The sequence below is a fragment of the Mastigoproctus giganteus genome, chromosome 6 (assembly GCF_048544385.1).
Source record: "Mastigoproctus giganteus isolate SK-2022 chromosome 6, ASM4854438v1, whole genome shotgun sequence".
Taxonomy (NCBI): domain Eukaryota; kingdom Metazoa; phylum Arthropoda; class Arachnida; order Uropygi; family Thelyphonidae; genus Mastigoproctus; species Mastigoproctus giganteus.
The window spans coordinates 155,844,440-155,860,662 of NC_143580.1; the positions used below are offsets into that span (position 1 = coordinate 155,844,440).

A 16,223-nucleotide genomic window follows, 5' to 3' on the forward strand; every position below is an offset into this window, starting at 1 on the left:
TTGGGATCAACTCGGAGTGCTACTCTTTCGAATGCTTGAAGAAGCTCAGTCCCATGGACTACCAGCTTCGGTCACCACCTCTGTTGCTCGACTGATTCCCAAGAAAGGGGATCGCTCCAATTTACAAAACTAGCGCCCGATTTCCTTAATGAATACGGACTGTAAAATCATTTCCAAAGCCATCACCAATAGATTAAAAGCCACTCTCCCTGATATCATCGATCACCAACAAACATACTCTGTACCTGGAAGATCGATTCACGACAATCTACATCTGATCTGAGACCTCCTCTCCACTGCAAACAGCCAAAGAGAATTCCTAGCACTAATTAGCCTTGACCAGAAAAAGGCATTCAACAGCGTTGAACACAGCTACCTATTTCAAACCTTGAAAGCCTTTGGATATGGACCTTACATCATCGGAACAATCCATCTGCTATACAAGGAAGCCAAATTCTGCCTGAAACTCAACAACCAGCTCACCTGCCACTTTCCGTATTCCAGAGGGATAAAACAAGGCTGTCCACTCTCTGGACAACTCTACGCAATTGCCATAGAACCATTCCTTAATAAAATTTAACCAGTATACAATTCCGATGAACGCTGCTACCAGAACCCCACCGAAATATAACCTACTCAGCATACGCAGATGACGTCACAATTGCAATATGCCACAAAAGCGAATTTGAAGTCATTCAAAAGGCTCATGATCTCTATGCTCAAGCATCAGGTGCAAAACTCAACCACTGTAAGACCAGTGGCCTGTGGGCTGGCAACTGGAAAACTAGAACCGACTCCCCCATCCAATGCACATGGTCCAGCGAGGGACAGAAATACCTAGGTGTGTACCTCGGCAATACCCTCCTTTTCTTCCAGAAGAACTGGCCCGAATTGCCGAGTCATTTCAACAAAGTACTCGGGAAATGGAGAAGCATGTACGCCACATCTTCGCTGAGAGGGAGAGTGCTTGTGGTCAATCATATGGCGGCAAGCGTTCTCTGGCAGACCTTCGAAATTCTCACTCCACCTGTTGACTTCCTCCACCAAATCCAAGCATCTGTCCGAAGCTTCCTTTGGAACAAAACCAACTGGATGTCCTGCTCCAAACTTAGCCAGCCACTTACTCACGGGGGTCAAGGGTTGGTCTCTCTCTTGATGACAAAATCACAGCATTCCGGATCACCTTTCTTCTTAAGACGCTGCAAACAAAATACCTTCCGATACTACGGATAAACTACTAGCAACAGCCACTAGAGGACTATCTCTTTCAACAATATTGAGAATGGATATGGCACCAGCACCACTCAAACTACCACCGTTTTATAAAGATGCACTATACCGCTGGAAAAAGCTAAACCTTCACCATAATCTTGAGAGAACATCCCTTCCCGGAATACTTTCAGAACTACTCTTCTACAATAAAAGAATAATAGACCCTGCAAATGATGATATTCTCTTCTTCCCTATGTGGAACTGGGCAGGAATAAGAACCATAGGTGATCTCCTGACACCAAGCCTTGAATGGAAAGGATCAGAAGATCTGCCCATTAAAACCAAAAATGCAAAGCAGCAACACATACATCTAAAATCAGCGATCACACAAGCTCTTCCAGACATCACAACAACTAAAGGGATTGGAAATGTCACTGGATCCTTGCCTACACCAACCTTCGTCATCACATCACCAGAAGACATGGTACCTCTGTCTCCTGCACCCTCCAAAAAAGTCTATCAGCTAATCATGTCTCGCCATACAACCACGATTTTCCCATCATCCACCTGCCAAGCTGTCCCTGCACTCCTCACCACAAGCCACCATCAAACTTTCAGTGGAACCTTCCATACAGGATGAAATGTTCCAAATCGGATGCAGACATTCAGTGGAGACTGTGGCACAACATCCTTCCCACCCCAGTCAAGCTACAAATCTTCGGGTTACGCACCTCAAACTAGTGTCTCTTCTGTGCCACGCCAGGTACCCTGGAACACATATATACCTGGCATGCCCTGTGAACAAGGAACTCGTCAAATATGCTTTGGATGCAGCAAAGCTTGCCTGCAACTACACCCACACTCAGGAGGACTACTGGTACCTACTTCACTCTGAGCAGACAGCACACACCACCTGCAACTTCCTATTCATTGTGGCCAATTTACAACTTCTACTGGAAGTACATACACAAGAAGCAGTGATGATGTGCCTACTGTCGACACATTGGCGCAACATCTGAAGTGGAGCCTACGGAGGAAGTTGCAGAGCAGACTTCTACTCTAATTCCACAGCAAAAAACCAGAAACTGTGAATCATCTTAACAGCGAATGGAACAGTGGAGGTCACCTCTTCACCATCACTGAACAGTCCATCACCTTCAACGTGTGACACTTAATATGAGAATGATCAAATGCCAAGAAACTGTTTTCTTAATTCCTGAAATTGAAATGTTGAAACATTTGTATTTCATTCTAAAAAGTTTTCTTTATCTTTCCTTTTTTGCTTTGTACATAGAATGTAAATAGTTGTTGTTGAAAATGTATCTACTGTTCACGTTTTAATAAAATAAAATAAAAATATATATGTATATATATATATATATAAGTAAAATAAAAAAATTCAATTTTTTTTGCCTGGTGCAGCATAAGCCTCAGGCTACCTTGCACCACATGGCAAATAATAATAATTATAAAAAATATTTGGGGTATTTTTGACGAAGAGAACGCATAGTGTTCCCTGACCGTATTCTTGTGATCTGATTACTACGAGTGATTGGTTTGGGTATTTTTGCACGTTATTTGACCTTGAACGAGTCTGAATTATTGTATTAACATATTAAAAATAAGAAATTGCACAATTATAGATGTTTTACTTTAAGGGAGGTGCTGGGGAAATTTTACAGGTCAAGGGAGGCATGGACTCAAAGTTTGAGAACTGCTGGATTACTGTATACTGTAGCAAAAGACTCTTTGAACTGGCGTAACAATTGCAATTGAACTTAATCCCCTGGAGAGTGAGGGAATGTATGCAAACAACTTAGAAAAACTGTTTTTATTCTTTTGTTAATTTAAGCCCATCCTTCACAAAGATGTTTTTCAGAGTGCACTTCCGTTGTAGATACACCATAAACTAGTTTTGTTTACACGGAAGTAATTTCTAACAAGTCAGTGCCATCCTTCAGGAAGTATGGAACTGGGTGGACAGCTGTGCCAAGATTTGTATTAAACATACAAAATAATAATACAGTATAAAAGTTCATTTTCACAGTGTGAAAACTAACTTTTTAATACATATTAACAGAATTTTGTAATAAACAAATATATTTACATAGAAAAGCCTATCCTTTCACAGAGGAATGCTATGTGTGTCATATAAATGAGTACTTTATATAAAATGAGTTTGTGTTACCCTGGCTTGTCCTCAGAGATTTTACTGAAGTGTGTTTATCAGTCGTAGTTGAGTAATCTGTGTGGAGATACATATCATAGATTTTGTGACTTAATATTAGTACGCTACTAGTAGGATCACTAAAGAGAAGTATCCTTCATCATTCTTCTGGTTTCTAGTGCGTCTGACAATTATCTTTTTCAATATAATTCAAGTATTCATTTATTTTCAAGTGTCAATTATTAGTTCAAATGTATCTTGTTATGCCCTATCACTTGGTCTTGGGGAAACAGATTATTGTCGTGTTGGCACGTCAAGAGATCTCACACTTCTTAGGCAGTGAATAATAAACTAAATTGCTAATAAACTGTACTAAACTATGGACTCTTTCCGTGTGAATGTGTTCATTTGCAAAGATTGTTCTAAACAGCCGGAGTGATTTTGTATCTTTTCATAATTATGTTCTGCTTAGTTTGTTTCCAATTATGATTTTTTTTTCTCTTTAGGTTAGATACTAAAAATTATCAATATCCCTTCAAAATTACCTCCTAAAAATTGTGTATTTGCAAACCATAAAAGAAAATTAGAAAGAGAAAATGAAGTTGGCAAATCTGCAAAATATTTTTCTGGCTTTTTTTCAATCAGAAAATTCATCTATAGCTGAATGAAAATCTCCCAGTAAGAAATCCGATTTAAATGATGGTGATACTAAAACAGAAAATTCTCCCGAAGAGTGTTCTGCTCCAACAATTCAACAATGACCAAATAAAAATCCTAAAATGAATAGCCTAGAAAACTGTGCTGATTTAGTATCAAATGTAGCATTTGCTGATGATAAACAGACCATTTTGTTAACCTTACTACCATTTTAAAATACGATGATCCTACAACATGGCCTTTTCCTCTGACTTTGGTATCATATAATATCATTGGATTTATCTGAATCAACCAGAACCATCAGAAATAACTTTATTTACCCTAGAGATTCTGAGAACCGATGTTTTTTCGAGGCAATGTATTATAGAAAAAGTTTGAATGGTGAAATATACTTCGAAACTGGCTTATATATTCAGAAAGTGCTAATGAAGGTGTTTTGTATTTGTTGCAAACTATTTTATTCAGTTAAGGTAACATCTGCGTTTTGATCAGTTGGCAATTCGAATTGGAAAATTATGAACGACTATTTAAAAGGTCATGAAAAATCGCCTGTACATTTCGAAAACTATTTGAAACGGATTGAAGCTTGTCAAAGGTTTTGGGCCAGCAGAACAATAGATCAAGAACTATAGTCTGCCATTGTTAAGGAACGAGAGCACTGGAAACTTGTATTGGAACACCTGTATAATGTTGTATCAACGCATAACTTGGCATTCTGTGGTTCTTCAGATGAATTGTTTACTTCAGGCAATGGCAATTTCTTGGGTTTTACTGATTTATTAAGTAAATACAACATCTTAATGCACGAACATGTGCGTTGCATCCTTTCCCAAGAGACTCGTATAACATATTGCAGCAAAACAATCCAAAATGAAATAATTTCTCTGTTGGCATCAGCTGTTCATATTGACATTGTAGAGCGTGCCAGAAAAGCCAAATACTTTTCTATTATTGTTGACTCCACTCCTGATATTAGTCACAAAGAGCAGCTTTCATTTATATTAAGATTCGTAGACATATGCCAACCTGATTTAAAAATACAAGAACATTTTATTTCATTCCAAGAAGTTGAAGAGTCAAAAGGTGAATCATTGTTTAAAGTTAAAAAAACGTTTACTTTCGGATTTAAAGTTAAATTTAAAAGATTGCAGATGGTTTATGGTAATGGATCAAACATGCGAGAGAAAAATAAAGCCGTGCAAGCACATACACATAAAGAAAATCCATGTGCATTTTATGTGCCTTGTGGTTGCCATTCTTTAAATTTAGTGTTTGGAGATGCTGCAATGTCTTGCACACAATCAGTATCATTCTTTGGCATTATACGATGCATCTATTCTTTATTTTCTGCATCTGTGGTAAGATGGAAAATTTTAACTGATACTGTGCCAAATTTCACAGTTAAACTGCTTTGTAAAACATGTTGGGAAAGTCATTTTGATTGTTTAAAGTCCTTAAGGTATCAAATTATTGAAATTCATGATGCATTTATAACACTTAGTGAAAGTGCATCCAATATTGCTGTCAAACATGAAGCTTGCACAACAACTGTATGACTTCTCATTTTTGGTAATGCTGATTACTTGGTATGATGTACTGTATCATATAAATATAGTAAGTAAATCTATGCAATCAAGTACCATGGATTTAAATTCTTTTGTTAATTTATTAAATTCTAGCACCGAATTTACAATTGAATATCAGTCGAATGGATTTGCAAATACTTTAGTTGAAGCAAGTGTTATCAGAAATTCTGGGAATAGAACCTGTTTTTACAGACAAAAGAGTGGTCCGCAAAAAGAGGTTCAACTATGAAACTACTGACCATGTTATTGGCAACTCTAAAAAGAATTTCAAAATAAATGTATTCAACACTATTTTGGACACAGTAATATCTTCTATGAAAGAGCGGTTTGAGTAAACAAATCATTCATCAGACCTGGAGCTTTTTATTTGATTTAAAGAAAATGCCAAACTCAATTGAACTAAAGAAATGTTGCATGAATTTAGAATTGATTCTCACAGATGGAAGTTGTTCGGATATTAACGATATAGAATTATTTCATGAAATCAAATCATTCAGTAATTTAATTCCAGACTATTTAAGTTCCCCTTTAGAAATCCTGCAGTGTTTGACATTAAATAATCTTCTGAATACCCTACCAAATTTATGGGTAGTGTTGAGAATATTGCTAACCATTCCTATTATAGTAGCTGCCTGTGAAAGAAGTTTTAGCAAATTAAAACTTAAGACATATTTTCGATCGACTATGGGAAATGAAAGATCAAATTCATTAGCTTTATTATCGACAGAAAATGGTGTCCAAAGAATTGGAGAAAGTATAAACATTAGAGAAAGTATAAATTTTTGCAGATTTCAAGTCAAGAAAAAAATGTTTTTAAAATTTTCTTCATTATTGTTTTAAATAATTTTAATAACCTTAAAATATACTTATTGTAATGTAAAATCTAATATAATGTATCTAATTAATTATACTTATGAAATTTGATAGTATGAACCAGAGCTGTAATGCTCAATATGTTCTACGTTGATATCAATATTTGTAAAATGATAAGAGAAGTTTACCTCAATATAATACATAGAACACTTCCATGTGATACTCTTCAGCAATTAAAATGAAAAAATCGCAAATTTTGCATTTCAGTAAAAAAAAATAAAAATAAAAAACAATTGAACATAATTGAAAATCAAATGAACACAATTAAAAATCACGCTAACACAATTAAAAATTTAATTAAAAGAAATTTAACAAAAATGAGGAAGGAAAATCGTTTTTGAAATTTTTTGTTAAATTTCTTTTAATTAATTTAATTTTTAATTGTTAGATTGATTTTTAATTGTGTTCAATTGTTTTAATTATTTTTATTTTTTACTGTAATGTAAGATTTCCAATTTTTCGTTTTAATTGCTGGAGAGTTTCATACGGAAGTGCTCTATGTATTATATTGAGGTAGACTTCTCTTATTATTTTACAAATACTTATGAAATGTAAATGTTAGGGCTTGATTTTGTAAATAGAGTTGCAGACACTAAGGTTAAATTTTAGATTAGTGTATTCTGTGTAATTGTAGCCCACTGACTGTTGTATGATAGAGGATTTGTATATATATGAAAAAAAAAAAAAATATATATATATATTGTTGTAAATTGCAGGTTAATAAATGAGTGCTAGTTTTCACTAGTTTGTGTTACAGAATTTTCCATCATCAAATACCAAATGCATTCCGAATGGCAGGGCTGTTCAATGTTGAAAAATATTGAATCTTATTGGATTTTTTTGTGCTTATTCGTTTCGACATTTTTATTTTGATATTTTGATTTATATATCCATATAAAATATCGAAATCGAAGTATCAATCGAAAGATTTCTTCTACAGTTCAGAAAGTGTCTGTTCTGGCTTCACTTGTATTGATATAAATTGCCATCAAAATTAATGTCTTATTTCAGACATCGAACAGTCCTTTCAAAAGGACTCTGTGGCGATTATAGTTCAGGGTCACTGCCCTTACAGATTTCTAGGATATGCAGAGGCGTGCCGAAATAATATTTCTGCCCAGGGCACGGTAATATCTTAGTCCGGCCCTGACTAACCTCCATAAATAAATATAGTTTTGTTTGTTGTTGTTTGGTTTTAATAGGAGCATTAGCAACTAAGGCCATATCGCTCCAGGGATATGTGGTGGTCATTCCCTGACCTTTACATCCTCCATATTTGGTGGTCACGGGCTCAAACCCTGGTCTAATCAAGAAGCGTGTGCTATGCACTGCTGCTCCTGGCTACGGAGGTGCCACAGAGTTTTGTATTCATCACATTGCCTGATGCCGAGTTGGGGGAACCCCCCCGAGAGCCTTATTACAATTAACACTATCCTGCTCTCCTTTCCTGTATCTGTGTGCTGCTGGCACTAGCTTTGCTAGTGTGAAATTTTAACTCTCCTCTTTTTTCTTCTCCAATTTCTATTTTTTTTTCTATTCTGTCAGGGGGGTACGAATGTCTGTATGAATAGTTGTGATCCTGTGTGTGCTACCACTGGATTACCGATGTTTTTGCTTGTCTCTTCCCCCCCCCCCCCAATTTAGCACATAGTACACGTCTGCCAAGACCCACTCCTTCACAGCAGAGGGGTAGGAACAAGAAATCGATTCTCCTGGTAGATGTCACTTCCTGGTTGCTAAGTGGCCATTTGACAACACAACACTCCCCAATATTACACTACATAAACACTGCCTGCAGGACTGGCTTATGGGCTTTTCTATTATAACAGGTTAATGTGGTGGCACCTGAGTGTCATCTCAGGTGCTGTCCTACTTTAAACATATACATGTCCTCTCTGTTGATTTCTGATATTATTTTATATTATATTTTATATCAAAAGTAATTTGTATTAATTTTTTTTAGATTATTTACGTTGTGAGAAATCCCAAAGACAACATGGTATCATACTACCATCATCACAAAATGAGCACCTTTTTGGGGAACTACCAAGGAACATGGGATGAATTCTTTGCACACTATATCAGAGGTCACTGTAAGTAATTGGTTTATCTTTCTCCCACATAAATTTTGTTATAGTGATGGAAGCAGTCTAGATTCAGTTATCTGTTAAGGATTCAGCATTTATAGTAGGATGTTGATTATCCAAGCCAGTCAAGGACTGGTAAATAGCACCATCCAAATGGGCTGTACATATATCAGTTTATTAACATTAACAAATCTAAATGTGAAAAGTTTTTTATTCTCTTTTAAAGTCAGTAACATTTTAAAAATATATATACATTTTAAACAGGTGCAGTCCCAGGATTTTCTGGAACTAAAGCAGTGTTCCAGGAAACCATTAATTGTTAATCATCATGTTGGTAAAAAAAACTCACTCACTCACAATAAGGGAAGCTATAGCCCTTTAGTCCTTAACTGGGACTGCTCCTGCAGTTTAAATAAGTTATGCCTGTAGTCTGCAATTATACTGCATTATAATTGCAAAATATAGATAAATTGCAGTGTGATAAATATGTGTAGGGCACAAAACTTGATCTTTTAATTTACCTTACAAGAGCACATTCAGAATTAGCTAAAAATAACTTTATATGCATTCATGTTGTCTTGTTCTTTTTTTTAATTTTTTTTAAAACACTGTGTATTTTAAGTGAGTCTTACCTGTAATGTACTGCTATTTGGTTGGACTTGGTGCATTATAGCCTTAGCTGCTCTTGCCAAAAAAAACTGAAATAAAACCGAACTGCTATTTGGGCTTCCAACCAAGTCAGCTGTCTTATAATTCATGGGATAGAATTTTTCTGAGCATGCTTTGTGTGCTTGTTCACAAGAGAGACTTTTTTTTTTTTTTTTTTTTTTATAGGGATAGGATACATTTAATAGAGGGGTGTAAGGTTATTTGCTTGATGCTATTGAAGCAGCATTAGGTGGGTTGGAAAACTGCTAGCTTGGGGATATAACACAGATTAATATTAGTAGTGGCAAATGATAAAGAAAGCAAGCTTATACAGCATCAGCTAAAACGGGGGGAAAAAAAAAATCCCATTATATCTATCCATCCCCTCCAATATTTTGTCTAGTACTTCCATGAATGTATTCAAACTATCCACTTCTACAACAATGGATGGAAGCTTGTTCCACGAATCAACCATCCATTGGCTGAAGGCAAACTGCTGCACATCTATTCTGAAATCATTCTTCCTTAATTTGCATTTATGTCCCCTCATGTGCATAGTTTGGCCAAGAGGAAAAATCCCATCAGCAGTGAGTTTGCCGAAGCCATTTAAAGCCTTAAACACCTTAGTCAGATCATCTCGCAGGTGCCTAGTCTCCAAATGCTGCAATTTGTAGAAATGAAGCTTTTCTTGGTAAGAGCATCCCCTCTGCTCCCTTCCCTAGTCTTGTTGCCCTTCTCTGTACCCATTCCATTTGCTCTACATCCATCCTAAAACGAGACATCCAGACCTGTATACAGTACTTAAGATGTGGCCTGACCATTACCTTATACAATGAGATGATCACCTCCTTATGCCTGCTAGCAAAATTCCTGTATATCACTAGCTGTCCTGGCAGCCACAGAACACCACTAGCTATCCTGGCAGCCTCTCTGCACTGCCCTGAGAACTTCATATATATGACTACACAATTACCCCCAGATCCTTTTCATCTTCCATTACCTTGAGTGTAGTACCACAGAATATGTATGTTACTCTGGGATTACTGCTACACATATTCAGTACTTTGCATTTGTCAATGTTAAACTTCAATTACCATTTCTCAGCCCACTGTCTAATTTTTCTAGATCTTATTGTAGCAGCATACTTTCTTTACTGTCATTAACCACCCTGCCAACCTTTGTATCATCTACAAACTTGGACATTGTCTAATATACCTTCATCAGTATCACTGATAAATATAGAAAATAAAAATGCACCCAACACTAAAACAATAAAAATAGACCCCTGGGGAACTCCAGGGGTCAGTGTTGGGTCCATTGTTGTTTTCACTAATAACATTAATCCACGAAGAGTAGTGTCCATTCTCACTGTCTTCTCGCACTCAACCATCCCTATGTCCATAGCATCAACTTGCCCTTAATGCTACACAGCTACAGCAATCTTTTTATATGCAACAGTATCAAAAGATTTCCTGAAATCTAAGTATATGATATCAAAAATTATTATTTGCATCCATTTCCTTTGTGAATGTATCATAGTATCCAATCATAATTGGTCAGACAAGATTTTTTTTTTTTCCCTGAAAAAACCCATGCTGTGTCTGAAGTATAATTGCAGTCTTGTCTAAATTGTCCTGCATTACTTTTTTAATCAGTGGCTAAATTATATTAATTACTAGTGTCTCATATTAAAAAAAAAAAAAAAAAAATATATATATATATATATATATATATATAAAATAATAGAGTAACAGTAGACTTGCAAGAATTGCATTGGTTCTTTTGGAATATGCAGCAGCCTGTAAAACAAAGCATTGGGGGATTCTAAGGCCTTCTAGGGCGGGGTGTCTCTTCATGAAATAAGCAAATATATGGGCTATGTTAGAGTGACTAAAAGTAAGGACAGGTGCATGTACGCTTATGCTAAGAGCATAGTAAATTTGAATAAGAATCACTAGCCAAGTCATAAAATACCGACTTTGTACAGGCATCGGAGACATGGTATCACTCAAACATAAGGAATGCATAATTTGAACATGGAAGTAATTTGTGCAGAAATAACAGGAGGGAAATATGCTCTTAGTTAAGGAGCACATAAAATTTAGGGGAATATGTCCAGTAGAATGGAATGGGTGGTCATTGCAATATTTAATCATTTTGGTGTGACGTAATTAACATAGATTAACAGCAGAGTTAAAATTATAACTCTAATAAAATATGTAGCAAGGAGTTAAAAAAAAAAATGAAGGGTAGATATGTGTTGTAGGCCAAATGACTGGAATAAGTATAACAAACATGTGTATAGACAAATAAACTAGGTAAGTAGATCAGCATGTCTTATAATTAGGGATTTTAACTTTCCAGACATTGACTGGAACTTGTAGGTTGGACACACACACACACACACACACACACACACACACACACACACACACACACACACACACACACACACACACACACACACACACACACACACACACACACACTCAGCTTTTGTGGATTTACTGAATGACTATTTTCTATAGCAGCATGATAGAGAGGCAACAAGAGAGAGCAATACTCTTGATCTGATTATCAGCAGCAACTCTTCACACAATAAAAATCTGAAGATAAAAGAACCACTAGGTGGCAGTGGTCACAGTATGTGCAGTGGAACCAACTAATGTTATCAACAGCAATATAAACTCAATATTAGGTATTTTTATAGCAAATACAAATGCTTGGGTTGCATATAAATTATCAGGTAGTACAGAAGTCTATGGTAGATATAAACTAGTCTGCAATAAGTTACAAAGGGGGTTAGGCAAGATAATGAAGATTAGGAGAAGTCTCTGGCAAAGAAAAGTAGGAAAGACTACTTATGGAAACATTAGAAAGGATATGAATCTCATTGATCCACTAGATATGAATGATTTAGCTGTTGATGAATCTGCTCAGGTTGCTGACAAGCTGAATAGGTATTTTTGCATCTGCAGTCACACACATGAATATATATATTTTTTTTCCCTGAGATATAACTGGGTAGAGTGAATAGGATATAACTGGGTAGAGTGAATAGGATCTACCCAGTTATATCAAGAAAGGCAGAAAAGAAGCAAGCAAACCTTTAGCCATAATTTTGAGAGCATCCTTGGATTTAGGGGAGGTTGCTATTGGCCGAAGATATGAAAATGTATCCCCAATTCACAAAAAGGATCAAAGGTGACATGAGTAATTATAGTAGACCTGTTCCTTGACTTCTGTTCCAGGGAAAGTAATGCAGTTATACTGCATTCACAGCATGAACTTAAGGGGTGATATTGTCTTACTAATCTGATTGGATACTATAAAATGAAACAGTAAGAAAGGAACTGGATGCAACAAACAACTGAAATCATATACTTAAGATTTCAGAACTGCTTTTGATGCTGTTGCACAAAAAACACTATTTTACAAATTGAAGCAGTGTGGCATTAAGAGAAAGTTACTGCTATGGATAAAGGGATGGTTGAATGGGAGAAGGTGGAGAATGGTTATCAATGGGCACTGATATTCTTGGACTAATGTTATTTGCAGAGTTCCCCAGAATTCATTGCTGGGCCCATTGTCATTTTCTATATTTGTTAATGATATTAATGAAGACATTGGCTTTGTATCATCTGCAGTTTACAGATGATATGAAAGTTGGTAGGGTGATTGACAGTATGCTAGTGCAACAAGATCTAGAAAAAATTAGGTAATGGGTTGAGATATGGCAATTGAAATTTAAAATTAACAAATGCAGTACCTTGCATCTGTTAATGTTAATATTACGGATAACAGTAATACCAGATTAACTTACCAGCTGTCTGGTACTACACTCAGGGTAGTGGAGAATGAAAAAGACTGGGGTAATTGTGCATTCAAAGATGAAGTTCTCTGATTAATGCAGACAAGCTGCTAGGACAGCTTATAGGGTTTTGTCAATGATATACAGGAATTTTTCCAGTAGATAAGGAGATTATCCAATTGCATGTTATGTTATGTTATTTGGTTTTTAGGAGCATTAGCAACTAAGGCCATATTGCTCTGGGAATATGCGGTGGTCATTCCTTGACCTTTCCGCATCCTCCATATTTGGTGGTGACTGGCTCGAACCCCGGTCTAATTAAGAAGCATGGGCTATGCATTGCTGCTCCTTCCCACCTGGCTACGGAGGCGCCCCCATTGTACAAAGCAATAGTTAGGCTACATTTTGGATACAGCATATAGGTCTGGATGCCTCATTTTGGGAAAGATGTAGTATCTGTCTGTACAGATATAGAGAAGAGCAGTAAGCTTGGTGAAGAGAACAAAAGGCAAGGCTTCGGTTGTGCTAATTACAGCATCTGGAGACACTGGCAGCTGTTAGTAGATCTGACTGAGGTTTGGTTTCCCAGTGCTTTTTCCCCCCTTGACTTTTATCTCAATTCACTATATTTAATTAAAAAAAGTTTTCTTATTTATATTTATAAAGATTTATTTTCAGTTATCTTTTATTGTCATTTTTTTCCCCTCTGGTATTCAATACTGTTAAATATTCTAAAAAAAAAAATTCTGATTTAAAAAAAAATTATATACCAAGAATGACAAAAAAAGTAACAGTAGTTTTTTTTTTTTTTTTACCAGTAATAGACAACAGAGTTTTTGGTATATTTGAAATGAATTATTTATTTATTTTTTTGTGAAGAAAGTTTTTTATTAAATAGTTTAATGCAATTACTCCATATCCATTGTTATTAAATGCTTTGTGAATGATGTGATGTATTTATACTTTTTTTTTTTTTTTAAACCAGGGAATGGCATCAATATAAATTTACCTTATATAATTTTATTCCAGGATTCTTCTGACCTTAGATTCCCTTCTGTCTCTATAAAATATATATTTGTTTCATTATATCCCCTAATTTTTATAATGATGTGATACATTCACTACTGGATTCATCATTTTGTTATAGTTATACAGGATGTCCTTGAAATTGACATCTATATTTATTCAGGGAATGGTTCATTAAAATACAAGAAGAAAAGTTTACACTCAGTTTGAAGTAGGAGCAATGGGTTTTGACTTAGAGCATTAAATAGATTAGAGATGTCATTTCTGCTTATAGCATTTTACGTATAATAGTAAATTTATTGAAAAGCAATTATTGTGAAAAGGCTTACTTTAATTAGAAATGTTTTATTTATGTAAAAACGTTTTTATTTTAATTATTAGTTAAGTATCTGAATAATGTGGCTTGTACTGCACATAGTTATGAATAAATACAGAATAATGTTTGATTAAAATTTAGCTATGAATTGAAGAGCACTAGGAAACTCAATGTTGTATAGAAATGAATTTTATTAATACTGCAATCAAACAGAAGCATGTTCAATATGAGTGCAGTGTAACAGAAGACAGGCTTTAACACGATGTGGGAAGAAATCACCTACATGTACAAATAGCACTGTTTTTAATAGCAGCAACAGCTTCTTGGATCATCTTGGTTGTTAACCTCTGTGGCATAAACTGTTTGTTTCACATGACCCCAGACATAAAAATCCAAGGTCAAAGTGTTCTTGTATGTGAACAAAGCCCCCCCCCCCCCCGACTCCCATCCCAAGCCACAAGGAGGCAGCCAGGTTCTACTATCAAGAGACACACACACTAAGCTTGTCACAAGGAGAACCTCAAAATAATTTAGAAAGGAAGGGGAGAGAGGATGAAGAAAAAGGAACAAAAGAGAAGGGAAATAGAGATATCCTTTAGAAATATAAGCAGAAGAATATAAAAGAGAAAAAGTAAGAAGACTACAAGGAACATGTAATTAATTTTTTTTCCCCTGTTTTCTCAACAAATTTATTGGCTTCATTTCTTACAGGTAATTTACAAGTCTAGCATTTTCATTCAATATACAAGTTTATATTTTCAAAAGCTATTCTGAAGCAGGTTATGTAATTCTTTCTTCCAAAACTTATTCTAATAATAGTGAGAAATCTTGTTTTTTCAGTAAGGAAAGTTTATTTTTATTAATTCACTGCTTTTTAAGCCACTTTTAATGAAAAAAAAAGTTTTAGCATTTGAGAAAACTGAAAATGAGACTGGTGAGAGGAACAAAAGGATTCTCTTACCATGAAAAGTTCCAGTTCTGCAAATTGTATCTGTAGACTAGGCACTTGCGAGGAAATATGATTTAGATATTTAAGGCTTTGAATGGATTGAGTAAGCTAAATGCTGGTGGCATCCTTGCTCAGACAATACATGTGAGGGGGGATAGATTTAAATTGAAGAATTATTACAGGATAGATATGAAAATTTTCTTTTAGACAGAGGTAAACTGATTGTTAGAACAAACTTCCATTGATTGTTGTGGAAGTGGATGGTTTAAATAAGCTTAAAAAACAAATTATACAATTAATTAGAAGGGATGGATATGTGATATGAGGACTGTTTTTTTTTTTTTTTTGCTGCATCATTTGCCACTGCAAATACCAACTATTATACCCACCTCCTTATGGAGTTTTGTTACAAACAATATTTAAAAGGCCACATGCACATATTTAAATAACTACCATCACCATGTTACCCATAACTCAATCCTCTTTCAACTGATTCAAATAATAGATTAAAATATTTTAAAATTTATATTACAAAAAAAAGGGGCTAATTGTTTTGTATATCATACTTGGCACTCTGCTAACTCTGCTTTGATAGGGACATTAGGTTGCCCTAGACTTGCCACATCTCTGGATTAAAGCATGGATTTTTGGACCACAGAGTGGTAGAGAAAAAGTAATATTTCCATTTCATTTTGATGCAAACATAATGCTGTTATATGCTTTTTTCCGAATGTATGAAACTATTTAATGCTTGTATCATGTTGAGAAAAATTAACAAATTTAGTGCAATTTAGAATATGAACCAGTTGTAAAGAATTAATATTAACACTAATGTTAGCAGACTTTCAAATCTCAACAGAAAATGAATAAAAAGGAATTTATTTACTTGTA

The 16,223-nt window shown here is 35.2% G+C and overlaps 1 protein-coding gene across 1 annotated transcript in view; it reads left to right on the forward strand.

Annotated features, from left to right (window-relative positions):
* The window catches only part of LOC150084674 (sulfotransferase 1A1-like), a 128,088-nt gene that overhangs the window by 80,480 nt on the left and 31,385 nt on the right, over nt 1-16,223 (forward strand). Inside the window, exon 4 of the mRNA XM_090376318.1 lies at nt 8,459-8,588. Coding sequence (XP_090232444.1) covers nt 8,459-8,588 — 130 coding nt within the window. The remainder of the gene's footprint in view (nt 1-8,458; nt 8,589-16,223) is intronic.